The sequence below is a fragment of the Triplophysa dalaica genome, chromosome 7 (assembly GCF_015846415.1).
Source record: "Triplophysa dalaica isolate WHDGS20190420 chromosome 7, ASM1584641v1, whole genome shotgun sequence".
In the NCBI taxonomy this organism is placed as follows: domain Eukaryota; kingdom Metazoa; phylum Chordata; class Actinopteri; order Cypriniformes; family Nemacheilidae; genus Triplophysa; species Triplophysa dalaica.
Window position 1 is genome coordinate 3793146 of NC_079548.1, and position 21337 is coordinate 3814482.

Consider the following 21337-nt stretch of genomic DNA (forward strand, 5'->3'; position numbering starts at 1 on the left):
CATGAGTAGTTAAAAGCATGCAACATAAGAAAAGGATGACAAATATACAAAACATGCCCAGTTGAGTCAACTTATACGTTGTTTGTGATATTTAGATCTTAAGAGAACCGTTATAAAAACATGTTATCATTTACTTAACACTTACAAATATATGCCCTTAAAACAATGTGAAATGGAAACACTATCTGTTAAGACTTCTTTGCTATCAGATGTACAACCTGAAATAATGCCGATGTAGAGGGATGAAATGAAAAATAAACTACTATAGTCTCAGACTGAGACAGTCTCATGACTTAAGCTGTGAAAAGTGGATGTAGGGATGTTTGAGTCTCCCAAAAATTCTTTGACCTATTACCATAAACACATCCTTACCTACAACTCCATTAACAGAAGCTACATTTAAAACCCCACTGTTGTGACTCAGTCTTTACTCAACATGATACCAAGTATATGACTATTCTACATTTTTTAAAGAATACAATAATAGATCTTTCATTTTGAAAGGAGTGCTAAACAATTGTATTTTAACCCATGGTTAGAGCTATAAGTGGTAGCACCATCCTTCTTGAAGATCTTAAGATATCATCTGAAACGCAACATTTATTAAATAAAACAGTGTAGACCTATGACAATTGTAGATGAAGATATTGACTAGATTTTTTTTTATTTTTTATTCCTGGATTTAAAAAACTTCTTTTTTGGGGGGGGTCGTGGTCTTAAGACTATAACATTTGTCAGAAAGACACCCCTTAGAGGTGCTAACAAAAACAATCCCCCAGTTTGAGTCTCCCAAAAATTCTTTGACCTATTACCATAAACACATCCTCACCTACAACTCCATTAACAGAAGCTACATTTAAAACCCCACTGTTGTGACTCAGTCTTTACTCAACATGATACCAAATAGTTATATGACTATTCTACATTTTTTAAAGAATACAATAATAGATCTTTCATTTTGTAAAGAGTGCTAAACAGTTGTATTTTAACCCATGGTTAGAGCTATAAGTGGTAGCACCATCCTTCTTGAAGATCTTAAGATATCATCTGAAACGCAACATTTATTAAATAAAACAGTGTAGACCTATGACAATTGTAGATGAAGATATTGACTAGATTTTTTTTTTTTTTTTATTCCTGGATTTAAAAGTTCTTTTTTTTGGGGGTCGTGGTCTTAAGACTATAACATTTGTCAGAAAGACACCCCTTAGAGGTGCTAACAAAAAACAATCCCCCATTCCTCCATGACCAGAATGAACATGGCAGGGCATGTCATTGAATCAAAAAGATATAGTTATGACACAATGATAAAATGGTGACCCAAAAACGTTAATCATTTATCAGATAAAAATCTTAAACCTGGAATGAAATAACTCTTAGATGAAACAAGACATAACCATTATCTATCACAAATTTAAAAAGACAACCGTCAGGTTTCAAACTGTGATGTGAGAACATCAGGGTGTCATGCCAGCAGGCAGTAAAACATTGTATTACATGATTTTCAATAATCACTACTATCTCAAACACACATACAGGCCTACGTACCAACGGCTCTTCTTAAACATCCGGGGTTTTTGCTGTGTTGTGTTGTTACAACAGGGGGCGAACCTGTAGATAAAATTGTACACAATTATTATATATTTTAGTATTTATTATTATGATCCATATTAATATACAAATTTATATTTACATACCAGTTGGACCATTTAGTTTGTTAATTTCTTCTATAAGCCAGGAATATCGGGGGTCGTTCAATGTACCTATTTCATTACACACAACCTGTTTTTAAACAAGGCACCAATACAATGACTAGTTATACTTTTTTTGTTTTTATTTGATTCAAAGAAAAAACGAAAAACACATACCGTAAATGAATCTTGCCATTTTAGAAGATTGGGTAGTTTTTCAAAATGACAAAGAGATGAATGTCTGTTTACCGCGACTCTGGACGACTGTCTTGACACACAGGATTCCATAACGAAAGAAACCAAAACATTTTCAACTTATAAAGACATACGGGCTTGGTGTTAAAAAGTTAAGGGGTGACCCTATTAACATATGCAAAACACACCCCCGGTCATTGTAACAATACACACACATATGCACTCGCACTAACACTAGACTACCTGTGATAAACATGAATGACCATTCACACCGTCTCCAACAAACCCCAAAACTCTTTATCATGTTGAAATCATCGTAGATCCACGATATCCTCTCAGACATAAGGAAGTATTTATTTTAAAAAGTGATGTACAGGTGACGGACATTTCAAAGAATACGATTTAAAACACCTTGGTTCACGTAGACACACTGACGTCTCACCACTCAGTCGGTAACCCATGACGCGACTCAGAACACCATTTGTTTAAAAATGGATCATTGCATTAACTCTAAAACGTTACAATTTTTTTCGTTAGACAACACCACCCTGTTTAATATGTGAAAAATACACAGCCATCCCGAACGACACCAAACGCATGATAAAACGTACCTGGCTATCGTTGTCATTTCTTATTCTATAAAATATTTATAACACACATTAGAAGAAACAGATCAGAGACATATCCTTGAAGCATATGTAATTTATGTCTCATTGATGATAAACGGAACCCAATCGCTTTTAATCATTTATCATATAAAACTTAAAACTATGTCCCCAGATCACTCTTAGTTGAAACATTGCGTTAAACGTTAGGACGCCACTCTAACACACCCCCTGCCAGGTTTTCACTCGTTTAATGAGAGATCAAACATTGCCTGACCATCAGGATGTCAGGCCAGCAGGATGAGGACAAATACACATTAACACAGCTATAATATGTAAACTATCAAACAAGACTGCCAGATCATAAAAAACTCACTTACTTTGATTTACTGATTAAATGACTTGCTTAGGGGGGAAAGTGGGGAGACACACAAACATTCAGAAGATTTCAAACAACAAGCACCAACTCACTCATTTGCATGATAAAAACCACAAAGCAAAGGAAACAACACTCTTAGAGGAAAAACACTTATACTACATTTAGTTTATCACACTAGTTGACAATTGTTATTCACTAATATCCTGCAGTAAAAGCTAAACAGGATGAAAACAATCATTTTTGATAAGGAAGTAGTGAAGGGGGGTGAGGTAGTTAGACCCACTAAAGGAAGGGTTGGGGTCAGAGGATACCCACAAAAACAACCATAAAACATATCTGTCATCAGGGCTGTCATACCATAAAAGTCTCAGTTTGAGTGACTGGTGGACAGATAATTTGACAGGGGGTCATAAATCAATCAAACTATTTGACACACAGTATATGATACAACTACTCTCCTCTTAGCAAATTTGTCAGGGGTGCCCCCACTGTAGAAAAATTTCGACAAAAACAACGTTAAAACCCCACCATTCCCAGAAATCGCAAAAAGTTCCTTCTTGGTGGTTGGAGTAGGGTAATTATCGATCACTTCCACTTTTGCACGGACAGGGCGCACTTGGCCTTGTCCCACTACCTTCCCCAAATATACAACTGTGGCCTTGGCGAACTCACACTTTAACAAGTTCACAGTCAAATTGGCGTTCAAAAAACGATCAAATAGTGCTCTAATTTGAACCATGTGTTCGTCCCATGTTTGACTAAAAACTACAACGTCATCCAAATACACTGCGCATCCCTCCAAGCCAGAAATGACTCGATTCATTAATCGCTGGAAAGTCGCGGGAGCGTTTCGCAAACCGAAACTCATAACCTTTTATGAAAACAATCCTGACGGCACAATAAATCTTGCCAGTAACCTTTTAGTAGATCGAACTTACTTACGAATTTACCGCTTCCCACCTGATCAATACAGGCCTCAATTGGCAATGGAAACGAATCCGGTTTTGTCACTGCATTTGACTTTCGATAATCGGTACAAAATCTGAATGATCCATCAGATTTATGCACCAACATCGACGGAGAAGCCCAACTAGAAAAGGAAGACTTAGCGATATCATTTTTCAACATATAGTCAAGTTCATCCTCTAGTTGTTTTTTCTTATTCGCAGATACTCTATAAAAGCACTGACGAATTGGAGCTGAATCTCCCACATCGATGTCGTCTGTAATCAAATTTGTACGAGTCGGAGTATCAGGAAACAGGGTAACATATTCAGAAAATCAAGCTAATCAGATCGTTACGCTTTGCTTCTGTTAAATTACTAAATCGACGGTGCAAAGAGGTTAACTCCTCCGAATTTCGTAATCGACCCTGAAGAATAGAATCTCCTGGATCAATCTCCTCTTGGTCCCCATTTATCAGAACTGAAGAGGAGAACTCGGCACCACCAAAAAAAGGGCCTGCAAGCAAAACAGGTTTAACACAAAAAACAGGTTTAACCACATTTACTTTAGAGTCATTGATTTTAGTGTCCACGAAATCTTCAGAACCATAAAACGGTTTTAACAAGTTTACATGACACACTTTATTTTCCTTCTTTGATCTGGTGTATTGATCAAATAATTAAGATCAGAAACTTGACGAGCCACAGTATATGGGCCTGCAAATTTGGCCTGAAATGGTGATCCTACAAAAGGCAACAAAACAAGTACTTGATCACCAGATTGAAATGAACATAATTCTGTTCGTCTATCAAAGAATCGTTTCATTCGATCTTGCGTTTTCCTCAAAGATGTCTTTGCCAACTGGCACGCTTCAAAAACTCGTCTGCGAAAGTCACTCACATATGACAAAACGTCTTTAGGTGGATCATTTCGTTTCCAATCCGCAGACAAAACAGATAATGGACCACGTACATCATGGCCAAAACAAGACTGTTTGGGCTAAATCCAATGCTTTCCTGAGCAGCTTCTCGAGCTGACATTATCAACCAAGGTAACCCAGTCTCCCAATCTTTACCCGTCTCAACACAGTATGATCTCAGTAACGATTTTAGTGTCTGATAAAAATTTTCCAGTGCTCCCTGACTTTGGGGATGATAAGCACTGGAAAGATTATGTTGAATATGAAGCTGTTTCAATACTTGACCAAACAGATGGGAAGTAAAATTACTCCCCTGATCTGACTGAATAACTCGAGGAATTTCGAACACTGAGATAAACTGAGTCAACGCTTTTACCACTAACTTTGCAGTTAGAGAACGTATAGGGTACACAGCTGGGTACCTAGTCACTTGGCACATAACAGTAAGCAAGTATTCATTCCCGGCTTTTGACCGAGGCGACGGGCCAACACAATCCACTATAAGATGTCCAAATGGTTGGCCAAGAGCAGGAATTGGATACAGAGGGTCAGGTTTTACAGACTGGTTTGGTTTTCCAGTAAGCTGACAAGTTTGACAAGACTTAATATATTTTGATATCTAACGCTTCAATTTTGGCCAAAAAAAACTTTTCAGTATCAACTTATGTGTTTTTTTTACTCCTAAATGTCCAGACATGTCATGTGCGGTTTGTAAGACAAGTTGATGCAGAACCTGAGGTACCACAATCTGTTGCACAGGGTCACCAATTTCAAACTCAAGTGTTTTTTCAATTAATTCATTCCGTGACACAGACAAGAGGGAAGGGATTTCTTGAGTTAGACTCACCATTTTAGTTACAGTTTCAACATCAGGTTGCGTTTTACTCATAGATCGTGTTACTGCGCATGATGGAAACACGTTCGAAGGACAGGAAAAAAATTCATGACCCGTCTCAACAGTCGACACAGATGGTGTAACCACCAAATTTGGTGTAACATCGTGCCAAACTCGATCGCCAGCTAAATCATTCCCCAAAATTACCTCTACTCCTTTCACAGGCAAGGAGGAACGTACCCCAATCTCCACTTCTCCCTGGATCAAATCAGAGCGCAAAACAATTTTATGCAGGGTAACAGATATAACATTCAACCCAATACCCCTTATCAACACGTTGTTGCCCGTGTAAGAGTCATTTGAAAAAGGTAAGACTGAATCCAAAACAAACGTTTCTGATGACCCGGTGTCGCGGAGAATTCTTACTGGTAGATCTTCCGTAGAATTAATCAATCTCACAAAACCGTCTGTAACAAATGGAGAAAACGTTGACACACAGGAAGAGCAATTATCCTGTAGGCCTACATTATTCAATGCGGAGGCCAGAGCAACTGATTTCACTGAAGATGAAAACTTCGTTTTTGCAAAACATCTTTTGCTTTCAAGACGGACAATCCTTCTTCCAGTGACCAAGCACATGACAATAATTACAACTCCCCTGGTTTATTCTTTCCTTTTCTCCAACAGAAATATGATGGTCAGGTGAAGCACGCACATTTTTTGAAAACGTGCTCCGATCATTCGACGAACTCTTTCTGGAAACTTCCTTCAGACTTTTTGTATCCAAAATAGGTTTTATGAATCAGAAAAAAATCATCAGCCATGATGGTGGCCTCACACGCAGATTCAGGTTTACGCTCACTAATGTATGTGGCTATACGATCTGAAACGGAATTCTTAAACTGTTTAAGCAAAATTAACTCCTTCAAATCGCCTAAGGTTTTCACGTCAGACGCAGTACACCAACGATTAAAACAAACAGAAATATCATGTACAAACTCGGCATGCGTTTGTTTTTCTTTTTTCTTCCAGGACCTAAATTTTTGTCTAGGCCTCTGGAACCAACTCGTAAGCCCTCAACACTGCATTCTTAACAACCAAATAATTCTTAGCATTTTCCACACTAAGAGACGAATACGCTTCTTGAGCTTTACCTGTAAAAACAGACTGCAGCATAAGTTTCCAATTTCATGCTTCTGCCACGCGTTCAAATAACAAAAAGAAACGTTCAACATCCTTTTCATCAAACCGGATCAACCTCATATTAGTCACTACCCTGAATTTACACGAAGTCAAATCAGGTGCCACACCAGTGAAAGGAAGTTTACCATCTCGTATCAGATCTAAACGGTAACGTTCAAGATCAAGCTGTTGTTGTTGAAACTGAAGTTTAGACCTCTCCATAACATTTTGCATTTCTAACATTTTTTCTCTCGTCTCCTTTTGAATCAGCAACAATTGTTTTTGTTGCTCAAATGTTAATGACATTGTAGACGACGTCGCATTTTCCATATCGGACTCGAATTCGAACAATTACAGACTAAAATTCCACGTGCAATTAATTCTGTTTTTATCACTGATTTTACACCATCTTTCAGACGTTTATCTTGGCCTAACAAACTAACTTCGTAGTGACTGGCAAGTTCTATCAATTGATCTCTAGTCAAATCATTTAACAAGTCTTCTGACGGAGCCCTAATGAATTCTTCAATTTTCGAAGTCATTGTGTCAAACAAACGTTAGTCTACATTAATTATTTTCAAAAACATCTGAGGAGAAAACAATTCCCTCTAACCAAATTTCAAAACTACCTAACCTCAACCCTAGTCTTCATATAGCTACTTGCAGCGGGTTCTTATACACTGTAAACCAGTGTTTGCAAAAGTGACCTATTAACGAGCCACCACAACAAAACACGGACGTGTTCCCGAGAGAACTGCTCTAACTGCTTTCACCATACAAAAAAACAAACTAAAATAAAAAAATCTAAGCATTCCGTTTAAGGACACCCCGCTAAACCTAACAGGGAAAAGTTTATCCAAAATAATTTCTCCTCAAATATAGTAGCGAACACTTACCAGAGTTGAAGCTCCCGCAAAACAATACGAAAAAAACACAACACCTACAAGAATAATCCTTCAAAAATTTCGGAAACAATACAAATTTTACCAAAAATAATACATACTTAACGAATATACTCGGTTTAACGAGACATAACATATTATTGAATTGAATTACAAATAAACTAACCTTTGACTTGAGAAAATTTACGACGAGCCCCCATATCTGACACAATGTTCATTTTGAAACTGTCTGTATTGTTATATTTGCTCATAAGCTTTTCCTCTTCATTAACAATAAAAATACATTTGCATTTATGAGTTTGGCAGATGCTTTAATCCAAAGTAACGTCTTGGTTACGTATGTAACCTCAGTTCCCTGATGGAGGGAACGAGACGTTGTGTTGAGAACGACAGATGGGGTTTGCCCTTGAGAACCAATCAACTCTGACTACTATAGAAAAGGCCAATGAAATTTGGCGAATGAAATTTGCATGCCGGGCTCCGCCCCCGGATATCCGGTATAAAATGAAGCCGGCGTGCAGCATTCATTTACCTCTTGTTCTGAAGAGCCTGAGAGCCTCTCACGACTGCAGCAGAATACGATACGTGTTTGTGGCATAAGGGACAAGACCAAGGGGTTAGGTTGCGTCGGCAGCAGGGCTACATCACCATGCGCCTGCTGCCGGTGTGCCATGCTATCCTCGGAACTCGACTCTGTAGCCAGTGTCGAAGCGGTCTCATGTGCATAAATCCGAGGGGTATTATCCCCGTGGAGGACGCCATGTGTCCCAGGAGCCTCTGAAATTGTTTCAGGGGGACCGCCGACTGCCTGAAGTTTTCCAGGCAGTTCAACACTGACTGGACGCGTGCTGCGGACAGCTGCGCCGTCATGGTGACAGAGTTTAGTTCCATACCGAGGAAGAGGATGCTCTGCACTGGGGAGAGTTTGCTCTTTTCTCAGTTGACCTGAAATCCCAATCGATCTAGATGCCGGAGCACCAGGTCCCTCTGTGTACACAACAGATCTCACGAGTGTGACAGGATAAGCCAGTCGTTGAGATAGTTTAGTACGCGCACACCTTTTTCCCGAAAGGGAGAAAGGGCGGCTTCCACGATCTTCGTGAAGACGTGTGGAGACAGGGACAGACCGAAAGGGAGGACTCTGTACTGATATGCGCACCCCTCGAACGCGAACCGTAGGAACGGCCGGTGTCAAGGGGATCGAGACATGAAAGTAAGTGTCCTTCAGGTCGATTGCCACGAACCAATCCTGACACCTAATAGATGTCAGGATGCGCCTCTGCGTGAGCATCTGAACAGCAGCTTGTGAAGGTGCTTGTTCAGGGTACGCAGACCAATGGGGCGCAACCCGCCGTCTTTCTTGGGAATGATGAAGTGCGGGTCGTGACCCACTGAACATCTTGGTTTGAGGGACGAGCTCGATGCATGTTTTGCCAGAAGGGTGGTGGTCGCGGTGAGAAAAATGTGGTTAATTGCCACTGTCTGCTTCACCGTCAAAAATTGCTGAGCGCAGTGCTCGACGGTGTTTACCAACAACCCACCCTGAGAGATGAGTGCATCAAGAAAGCGGACTTCCTTGGTGTCACTCTTCTGCACAAGGTTTAGCCGGGGGTTTCTCTCCTGGACCACTACCGTGGACATCGTCCGACCCAAGGCCTGTGCCGCCGCCTTAGTCGCCCGTAGAGCACTGTCAGCTCCGGCACGGAAATCCTGCATTATACCCAGGTCGGCCTTACCCTCGTGGGGCTCTGTCAATGGCTTTGCCTGGTGGAACTGCAGGCTGGCCATGGCGAAGAGAGAGGAGGCAGCCTTGGCTGCCCCACCATCGAGGGAAGTAAGGGAGGTGGAGCTGGTTTTCACTGGAGCGGTCCGTGAGTGGAGCGCTCCAAGTTTTACACAGCTCCTCATGCACCTCCGCAACCCGGGTTAGCATGAATGACATAATTTCTGCTTCCTCCTAACTCAACCGCTTGGGGAAATGGTGGCTGGTTCCCGTAGGAAGACAGCCACCCGTGACTGCAACTTCTGAATGACAATCTGCCTGCAGTGCGCGCAGATGTGTCAACGAAAGCTGCTTCAATGTGCTGGACGCCCACACACCTAATGCAGCGATCGTGTCAATCCCCTGCCGCACCCAAGAGAAGAGTGGGACATGTGGTTCTTAATGTGTGTGCGTGAGAATCCGGACGGTATGCCACCGCCGGTTGGGGAACGTTCAGAAAAGCGTAACGGGGTGCGATCGGCCCGTAAGCACTTAGCTGGCGGGTTTACATTTGCAGAGTTCTCCATATCACTAACGCTGCTAACGTGGGTTGTCAGCCACCCGTGACCGCAACTTCTGAATGACAATCTGCCCGCAGTGCGGGCAGATGTGTCAACGAACGCTGCTTCAGTGTGCTGGACGCCCACACACCTAATGCAGCGATCATGTCCATTCCCTGCCGCACCAAAGAGAACAGCCGTGCTGGAGAATGCTCAGTCAGTCCTGAAATGGACTTTTGAGTTCACACCTCGGAACTGCCGAGACACCCAGGGGAAGGTCGCTGCAGGTAGGAACGATCCGCTGCTACACGTCGTAGATCCGGGAATGAAGAAGAATTCATTGAATTCGTTCTGTTCGTAGTCATGAGCGAAGGCTCTGAAGAACAAAAGGTAAATGAATGCTGCAAATTTAATTCGCCAAATTTCAATGGCCTTTTCTATAGTAGTCAGAGTTGATTGGTTCTCAAGGGCGAACCCCATCTGTCGTTCTCGACACAACGTCGAGAGACCGACAGAAAGGGAACTTACAGTTTTTACAAGAAATACATTTGATCAGTTTGTGTGTTCTGTGGGAATTGATCTTTGTTCTGCTATCATAATGATCTACAAATGGGCGACAGGAACAAAATGAACAAGTAAACATCACTGTAAACACCTTTTAACTAAGTCTAAGACAAATTAAGACGATTCATCTTAACTGTGAGTGCCACAAGTTACAATTTCAACAATCGCTGGAGACCAATAGATCAGAGAGAGTTTCTGTTTGTTTGTTTTTCTATAAATATAGAGTCAATATTCAACATGTTCTTGTCAAATCACTTCCAGCGAATACACATACTGATAAATATAATATATACCTTGAATGCACGTCAAAAGTATGAGCACAGCCAAACACATAAACATAAATATAATGTAAATTGTGTAACATTTTGGTAATAATACAGGTTGTCGTCTCCTCACACAATAAGAGAATCATTGATTCTGTCTCTCTATAGTCTCCAAATCATTTCCATTGGCTGAGACAACTTCTTATAGTTACTGTCCTGTTCATTCTGTCCGACTAGAAACAACACATGAAGCTCATGGGCCCTATTTTAACGATCTGAAACGCAAGTGTCAAAGCGCGAAGCGCAAGTAACTTTGTGGGCGGGTTTCGGCGCTGTTGCTATTTTCCCGGCGGGATAAATGGCTCTTGCAGCCGGCGCAAATCTAAAATGGGTTGGTCTGAAGTAGCTTCATTATTCATAGGTGTGGTTTGGGCGTAACGTGAAATAAACCAATCAGAGCGTCATCCAACATTCCCTTTAAAAGCAGGTGCGCAAGTTCAATTATGGATTGCTATTATTATGGCGTATTTACCAGGCGCACGCTCAACTTAACTGGTAGGTTGAAGACTAAGGTTTTTAATGTACTTACATTATGGTAAAGGTGATTTCACAGTCTTTTTTTTTCAGTCTTTCAGTTTTTTCAGTTTTTCAGTCGATTTTTTTTTTCCTGGTTCTTGACGGACAAACCAATTTGTCAGATGTCCTTATATACATATATGTCTTGCCACTATTGGGCAAACAGGTCTGATCCTTAATTACTACAATTTGCCTGAATAGTTTGTAAGCTAGATTTATGCCTATTTTTTCACATCTTCGTGGCACACCACAATGATTTCCGTCATCTCATGTGTTCATATTTTTTTATTGTAACAATTTATGATTTGCAAAAATAACTCTTGCATCTGTCTAGATTACATGAGCACAGTGTATGCGCGTTGTGCACGCTATACATTATGGTCAAGCATGCGCCCTTAAAATAGCATAATGAACAACGCGCAACGCGCCATTGACTTTAGACTAGGTTTTTTCTGGTCAGTGGCGAAATTGTTTAATGGAACAGCAAAATAGCACCAGGGATTGTTTGCGCCGGAACACGCCTCCTTTTTTGCGCCGAACTGCCCAGGGAGCGCAAGCTCATTCACTAGTTTAGCGACGTGCTTCTGTGGAGGGAAAAGCGCGCTTTGCGCGGGTGCAAAATAGGAATGACACATGCGTCGGTGTACAAAGTCAATTGCGCTGGGTGCAAGATAGGGCCCCATATGTTAACATACTACAATCTCAAACATCAGGTGTTACAAACAGATTCAGCAAAAGCTTTCTCCCACAGGCCTTTCACTTTGAATATCTCCTTATTGATCTTGAGACAGACCAGTGGTGTAGTGTACATGATACACAGGTTTACGCCGTATACACACTAGAAAAGATCAAGAATTTCCATATACCCACTAAAATAAGCGTGATGAAACAGGGTTGTGAAACAAAAGGAGATCATGAAAGGCAAGCATTTAAACGACACTATTTCAGTGTTTTTGTAAACGTGCCTCTGAAGATACTGTCGCTTCAGGTGACGCCGCAGAAGGTGTTACAGAACAGACAAGGCTCATGAGACACTGTATGGGTGGTCCTCATCCCTCACTATAGTATCTTGGGGTCACAATCACACACACTGTTCACCGGTGTATTACACTTTCTGCTGATAACTTTTAAAACCACTGCGTAGTCTTTAATACAACAAGCATATTTGTTATCATTAACATAACTGTAAGAGGATTGTTGGAATATTAAATATAATTGTTTTAGATGATAAGAGATGAGAACTCCTGGACAGCCTTGTGAAAGTTAAACTAGAGACACTGACAGCAATCTAGAAGTGCATCGGGTACTAAAACTGCACAAATGTTCATTGTTTATTATTATAGTTAACTATCAATGTCAATAATAGGCACAACTGCACTCATAAGTGTGACCCAATCTAGTTATTAGTGACGAGCATCAGAGTTTGATTTTAACCATTTAACCATTTTTTAACCATTTATTTCAATATGATTCACTCTTTGACACATCCCTAGTCCAACTAAATCTAAATTCTAAAGATAATACTTTCACGTGATATATATTTACGTTAGTTGTCCTGCTGAAAAAATAACAGAATCTACCGCTTCCTAGGGTCACGGGGAGCCTGTGCCTATCTCACGCACTCACACCCTACGGACAATTTTTCCAGAGATGCCAATCAACCTACCATGCATGTCTTTGGACCAGGGGAGGAAACCGGAGTACCCCGAGGAAACCCCCGAGGCACGGGGAGAACATGCAAACTCCACACACACAAGTCGGAAGCGGGAATCGAACCCCCAACCTTGGAGGTGTGAGGCGAACGTGCTAACCACTAAGCCACCCTGGCCCCCTTATTTAGTACTCAACACATTTAAATAAAGTCAAAACTCATGAATTGTACAATAACTTTGAATGATTATCTGTTGACTTACCTAGTAGTCTTGGTTCCAGTTTTGTGCTGACTGACAACACACCATATCTATTTGGTCTGTAGACTTTACATGTGTATTCTCCTTTATCTTCTTGTCTCACATTCTTCAACAGTAGGGAGAAGTTTCCATGTTTAATATCGTTAGAGATGAAATGAGCTCGATCACGATAATCCTCATGCTGGACATCTGGTCTAATTTCTCCATCTTGATACAATAACACTGGTTTCTGTGATCCTGATTTACTCCATTTCACCTTCTTCATTTCTCCTTCAAAGGGTTCTTTATTAAACCAGGGCAGAAGAACTGAACCTCCCAGAGGAACAACCAGATCACAAGAATAGACCACTGTGAACCTTGAATCTGAAAAATACATAATATATCTGATATGAAGTCATTGTAAAGGCAATATAAAAGTAAAGGTTAATTTATGCATAATAATGTTTGAACCCTGTAATATTATGATTAAAGATGTTTATATCAGTCTCATTGGAAAATCTGCTTCTTCACATTTTAGTAAAACATTTTGTTTGTACCTGATGCAGTGTTGCCAGATACAGTTATTGACTTCCAGTCCAAAACAAAACACAAAAAAACATGTCCAAAATTTTTTATCAATATTTAGTTCAGTACTTTTACTACCATGAAACTATCCCACACTATATAGAGACAAACACCAGCAGCGGTCAACACTGAAACCCTGTCAATAAACAGTAAGTCAAATTGGACAGCGTGACCAGTTCAGATCACGTTCTCTGTGCATCTCACACACACTTAAATCATGTAAAATCATTTGAGCATATACAGAGGTGGTTTACCGTACAGGGTTAAGACTAGTCCTAGACTAAAATAAATGTTAGAACTGTTAGAACTGTTTTGTCTCAAAATGTTCCCCACAAGTAATGTTTTTTTGTAAGACATGTTTGTAAAAACTACTTCAATGTCCAAATTTAACTGAAGCCTAGTCCTGGTTTAAACTAATCCCTGTCTAGGAAACTGACCCACAATGTTAAATGAATAATATTTTTTCACTTCATATTTTCTATAGACAGGTGTGTGACACAAAGCTTCATTTGAATGCTTTTTGTAACGGTCCTGAGTTCCTGAAACAAGGTGTGATGACGGATTCAACAGGTGTTACAGGAGGGAGACGTGGAGAAACATTTGAGCAATGATGGATCAACTCAAGTCATAAGAGAATATATCAGTTACTTATTAGTTATAACAGTGATCACATGACAGATGAACCAATTCAGAGCACTTATGTGATATTACTAATTTTAAAGTTCTCAATTACAACCAGTTGAGGAATGAAAAAAGTATAATTGTAAAAAAGTCGTGTCCATCATTCCATCTTTTAGAAATGAAAAACTTCAGTTATCAGAAACAATCCTAATAATTTACTCAAATAAATCCGCCGGAGCTCTTGCCAGTTGTTGACTATAAGGCTTATTTTCAAGAATCATCTAAACATCGAACAACAGCCATCAGACTGACCAAAGTGTTTTACAAGAGAAAAGATTTATACTACATATACATAAACAGACCATACACAAATTTAATACAACCCTGTTAAAAATGAATGTGTCTTTGTAGTCAACAATTGAATACAGCCCGATTAAAAATTTAAAATGGCCAAATCAAAGTAGTTTATACACTAAGGAAAATAAATAAGTTTTTACCAGAGTCTTAAAAACAGACAGAGAATGGGCCGTTCTAGTTTCTAGACGCAGGGCATTCTAAAGTCTCGGCCCTGCCACTGCAAATGCACGTTCATCTCTACACTTAAGACTAACATGAAGGACTGTCAACAATGCCTGGTCACATGATCATAGGCTTCTGGATGAGGTCTAGAGATGAAGAAGTTCAGAGAGGCAGACAGGGCGCCATGTTGTGTAGGGATTTATATACAAAGAGGATAATTTTAATGTCTATTCTCTGACAAACCAGAAACCAGTGTAGAGATTTAAGAACTGGAGTGATGTGTTCATGTTTAAGACAATTAACAAGAAGTCTGGCCGCAGCATTTTGAACAAGCTGAAGACGCGCAATTTTTACGTTTAGACATATAAAGAATTGCAGTAATCTAGACGAGACGTAACAAAAGCATGGACGAGTGTGAGGATCTAAAAACAGATTTCTAAATAAGGGCTTATACAATTAGTTCGGTCTTTTCTTCATTTAAGAAGAGGAAATTGTGGGCTAGCCATGATTTAATCTCCTCTAAACATTTCGCAAGAGAAGTTATCGCAGTGGAATTATTTCTTTTAATTGATAGATAGATTTGAGGTTCATCTGTGTAAAAATGAAATGACACGCTGTGATTACGTAGAATAGAGCCCAGAGGGAGCATGTAAAGAGAAAATAGAGAGGAAGCTAAAATCAAGCCTTGTGGAAGGTCACAGGTCAGGGGTGCAGGAGAAGAGGTAAAGTTTCCCATCTTCACTAAAAACTTTCTATCAGACAGGTATGACTGAAACCATCTCAGAACACATTAAGACCCTCCCAAGAGTCCAATCTTGACATTAGTGAGGAGTGGTCTACGGTATCGAAGGCTGATGATACATCTAAAAGAATAAGAACCACAGAGTCTCTGGAATCAGTAGAGAGGTAAATATCATTTAACACTCTCAAAAGAGCGGACTGTGAGGAGATTTAAACCAGATTTAAAAAACTCATAAATACAGTTACTTGACAGAAAACATTGTAGTTGATTCAGCACAATTTTCTACAAAACCTTTGAAATGAAAGGCAGACAGATATTGGCCACACATTGTTTAGGTCAGAGGAATCCAGTGAAGGCTTCTTTAGCAGAGCAGTGACCGTAGAGACTTTAAGATTGGCAGGAACAGAGCCAGACACTTATTAATAAGAGACATCAGACCTGACCCAGTCGAATTAGTTATTCATTTAAAAAATCTGCGGTGAATGATATCACAGGAACAGAAAGAAGGTTTAAGCTTGACAATCACCTCCTTCAATTCCTGGAGACTGATAAGTTTAAAAGCATTTGAAACGGCTGAAGCAGATGATCTGATCGGGGACACAGTTAAAGTGGGGGAGACGCTAGGTCTTAAATTTAAGTCTCTCTCACGTACCTTCTGCTACAAGATCTGCAGATTATGTCGCCATCTTTAAGAACGCGTCTCTTATGCCAACTCCTGACTGATCAGTTCTGACTTCTATCTCTTCTCTACTCTTTAAAAAAAAAAACTTCTAACTTAGCTCTGTATACTGTGTTAGGTTATATGAGACCAGTCTTCTTTTTTTATTGCACTTATGCTTGTTGTTGTCCTTATACAGTCCCAATTGTTCCATTGCTTACCTCACCTGTAAGTCGCTTTGTATAAAAGCGTCTGCTTAATGACTAAATGTAAATGTAAGTTAGTAATTTTGTCACTGAAATATCTCAAAAAGCTTTCACAGAGAGCAACAGAGGCAACAGACAAAGTGTTAACAGAAGGATTTGTAACAGATTGAATCACTGAAAACAAAACTTTAGGTTGAGAGTGATTCATTTCAATGAGTTCAGAAAATATGCAGCTTTAGCAGACTTAGCTGCAGTCTGGTAAGCTTTAAGATACTCTCTGAACATTTGAAGAGAGAAATGCAGTCTGTCCTTTTTACATTTTCTTTCTGTCTTTCTACAATTTTGTTTTAGGAGAAGGGTGTCAGAGTTTTGTCACAGTTCAGATTTGGGTTTGTGTTGTGAGGCCTAAGAGGAGCAGCTGCATTTGCTACCTTAACTAAGCCAGGCAGAATTCATGAGTATAAGATGTTGATCAGCATCAAAGTCAGATAATGGTTGATCCAATTGTTACTGTGAGCAACATTCAGCAAAGCACAAGTTTAAATTTATGCTAAACTGAGGAGAGCAGAACCGAGACAGAATTACAGGTGTAGTCGAAGAATGAGAGACATCTGAAACAGGTAGTGAGAATAGTATGGGCTTATGGTCAGAGATCATAAAATCTGAGAGCACAATATCCATCACATCAAGCACATATGACAGTACAAGATCTAACGTATGGACCTGAATATGGGTAGAGTCACTGATCCACTGAGATAGATTAAAAGCGTCAATAAGATTAAGAAAGTCAAGTGAAGGGGGTTTGACGACAGCAGACATGGGTATAAAAATCGCAAACCAATTCAAAGCGCTCGTAATCAGTGGCGATATTGCCGATCAGTTCAGTGAAGTGCTGTATAAAATCCTTAGAAGAGTGCGGAGGACGGTAAATAACCCCTAAATATACAAGACCATTACGGTCTAACTGAAGAAACTGAGCTTCAAAACTGGAAAAAGCTTTTACAGGGACCAGTCGACAGCGTACAGAGAGAGAGTTCTTTAAAGTTGTTACTATCCCAGCCTGAGTCCACACGGACGAGGAGACTTAAAAAATGTTTGCCAATCTATATCCAGAATTCCCTGATGAACATAAAATCTAATTTATGAGATGAGTAGAAATCGTTTAATACAAAGTGTGACAGATCAAACTGGTTTTAACACAAACTTGGATCCAGTGTGAGAGATACATGAAGAACAGAAGCAGAACAAGAGCAGCTGTCAGTTTCATCTTAAACATGATGCTGAAACACAACTGAACATTGGATGAATTATCTTATAAAATGTCAATGTCTGAAAACTACCAATCTGATACCAAAGCAGCACAGATTTCGTCCGCCCACTCTTCCAAACCAACGTTTACCCGCACAATCAATTCAAAACTGGGTGTGAACTGCCCAATCTGGCAACACTGAGCTTCACTAAATGTGATTTATATGATGTTTAATTCCTGCAGCACAAAACTGATCACAGAGAAAATGTTTCTTCTCAAAACTGTTGGTAAGACACAAATGTAAGTGACGTAGGATCTGATTTATCTCTTCACTGGTGCTGTTTAATATCAGTTTATCTTTAATTATAACACAGGACTGTTGAATGATTTATTCTGACTGGCTGACAAACGGTCTATGTGTGTGTGTTATTTTTCATTCAAACGCACACTTATGAAGTAGTTCCAGATCTGTCGACCGAATCACAGTTCAATATCACTGCGCAAGTAATTGAATGAGGTTTTACTGTACTGTACTGTCCACTACAGACTACAGATCAAACAACAAACAAAATGACAACAAAACGTCAATTTCCATTGTCTGTTAATATTTATGGACAGCATGAACATGTTCAGGACTTTCCAGACGAAAAATGAAAGCGTATATGAAAGTTAACGGCAAACAACATGACACAATCACCGTGTTAAAGATAAAACACTAAGGCCAAGTTTCACAGTCAAGGTTTAAGGCTAGTCCCAGACTAAAATGAATGTGTGACCTGTTTTAACTGAATATAAATATCTCAAAATATATCGGTGCCATTGATTTGTCTCAAGACGCACACCGGTAATGTATTCTTCTAAGAATAAAAATATCTTAATTCAACTAAGACTTAGTCCTGGTTTAAACTAAACTGTGTCTGTGAAACCGGGCCTAAGATACATGAAACGACAGCTTAAAATGTGTTTTATGATTGGCTTAAAGTAAAAAATCATCTGTGGAAGAGCTAACCACAGCTTTAAATACACAGCAGAGAGCTTTCTATGCCTCTGTGAGAACATGCATGTGCGCTGTCTGTCTTCCTCTCACTATCTGATAATTGCATATACAGACTCAAACAACGGCTTCAGATGAGATGGGTAACAAATGAGTCCTGCTAACAAGTGCATCCTGAGACACATGTCATGAGATAAATCTGAACAACATCTTGTGGTGTGGTAACTGGGGTATAAAATTAATAATTGACTCCGGTCCGTTGAATTCTTAGAAAACAATGAATGCATCTCGGCCGCATCACCACCTCAGGTGTGCATTATTATCAAATAATTCAACGGCCCGTCGTTAGTTATTCCTTACATATCTCACATACACATCTATATCTCACTTCATATCTCATATTTCACTCTGAAATAGCAGCTGATCTTTAGACTGAAGGATTAAACCAGTTTATATAAACCAGTCCAGTGCTGGATATCAATATACTGATAGATTTACAGGACTTAATCAAACTCACTTTACTGTCTGGAAACACACATGTGATGTAATAGACTTTTGAATCTCTTCAACTTACCATAAATATCTTTCAAATTCACACTGAATGAAAACACAGATCTCTGTTTGTTGTTCACTGTACATGTGTATTGTCCTTCATCTTCTTCTCTCATATTCTTCAACAGGAGTGAGAAGTTTCCATGTTTAATGTCCTCAGTGTAGAAATGAGCTCGATCACGATAATCCTCATGCTGGACTTCTGATCCATCTTCATACACACACACTGGACTCTTTAAACCAGATCTTCTCCATTTTATCTTCAGACCCTCTGTTATTAAATGTGGATCAATGAAACAGGGCAGACTCACTGAACTTCCCATATTAACCCTATTAGAATCTTCCACACGGAACCCTGAAAAAGATTGAACATTAAGAAAAGGAAGTAAAGATTGTACATGATTGAGGAAATCGTTTAGACATTTGTATAGTTTCAGATAAGTGCAGACTTAGAATCACAGAGGTCAGTTTAACTAATTTATTATCTCAAGTGCCATGTGAAGTCAAGAACAAACAAAGTCTATGAACTGAAGAAAATGTTTATTTAATCTCTCATCAATATCAGCAACAAAGGCTTTTATCATGTCAAACTCAGACTATTACAACTAAATCAAAATCATAACACCACTAAAACCCCTATAAATAACAGACCAACACATATACAATAATTCAATTACCCTTAAAACTAAATAAAAATAAAATAACAGTTAAAGCACTTTAATAGTAAGATTTGATTAAAAAACTAAAATTATACGATTTAAATTGTTTATTTCTCATAAACATACCTGTGTTGTTTCTGCAGTAGATGAGAGAACAGAAGAGAAGAGCAGATCCACATGCAGAAATACACAGAATCAACACCATTATGTGTAAAGAAGAGAAACCTGTCACACACACACACACACACACACATTAGATTAAAAAAACTTATTTGACTGAATTATGAGCCTTTTTATTAGTGAGGACCAGTAAAATAATTCACTGTATTACTGAGGACATTTTGCCCTCACAAATGTAACTAGACCTGTACACAAGACATGACATAATGTGAATAACTTCATGATTATTGTCTTACACACTAAATATAAACACATCAATATTCACACAGTAAACACAATATTGTGAAACACAGGACATCTGCTGTGACAGTGTTGAGTCATTAGACTGAATTGTGTAATACTGACACCTACTGATATACATGAGAAAGATCTGTTTAACCCACAAGATTAAATATATCTGTCATCATTTACTGACTGACCTGTTTCATCCGTATGACCTTCTTTATTTTAGAAGAACACAGAAGAAACATAAGAATGTTGATGCTTTTTATCTTTAATACACAAAACATGACACTGGGCAGAACTTTAGTTTTTTATATTTACTATAAGTGTATTTTTAAAAATGATCACTGTCAATATTCTTTAACAATTATTCTCCTGATATCACTAGTTAGTGGCACAAATTTTTATATTACTAAATTATTGTCAAAATATTTGCATTGAAATTGATAAAAAAAATGATAACACTGAGAGAATATGGAGTAAATAACTAAACGTTTGAGCTGTAACATGTTTTGATATTTATTCATTCACTCACCCATTACGTGCAGTATTACAGTTGTGTTGTCTGAGAATCGTCCAGCAAACACTTGACACATGTAAAGTCCTTTATCTTCAGTTCTGACTCTCTTCAGTCTGAGAGAGAAGTTTCCTCTGTGGATTTCATCACTAAAGAACTCAACTCTGTCTGTGTATTGCTCATCTGATGCTTCTGGTTGAGTTTCTTTGTTTTGATAGAGCAGAACTGTGATGTGTTCATCTTTAACTCTTTTCTTCCATGAAACCTCTTCAGCTGGGATGTGAGAGTCCACAGAGCAGTTCAGAGTCACGTCTTCACCCACATACACTGATAAAGACTGATCTGATCCCGACACTATCAGACGCTCTGAAAGCATATCAAGCAAAACAAAACCATTTATAAAATTCTATGAAACATGATGTGAAG

The 21337-nt window shown here is 39.1% G+C and overlaps 1 protein-coding gene across 1 annotated transcript in view; it reads right to left on the bottom strand.

The window, feature by feature from the left end:
• The window catches only part of LOC130426941 (uncharacterized), a 56934-nt gene that overhangs the window by 28527 nt on the left and 7070 nt on the right, over positions 1 to 21337 (bottom strand). Inside the window, exons 3-6 of the mRNA XM_056753955.1 lie at positions 20930 to 21277; positions 20119 to 20217; positions 19356 to 19688; positions 13232 to 13591 (exon numbers count right to left, since the gene is read on the bottom strand). Coding sequence (XP_056609933.1) covers positions 13232 to 13591; positions 19356 to 19688; positions 20119 to 20217; positions 20930 to 21277 — 1140 coding nt within the window. The remainder of the gene's footprint in view (positions 1 to 13231; positions 13592 to 19355; positions 19689 to 20118; positions 20218 to 20929; positions 21278 to 21337) is intronic.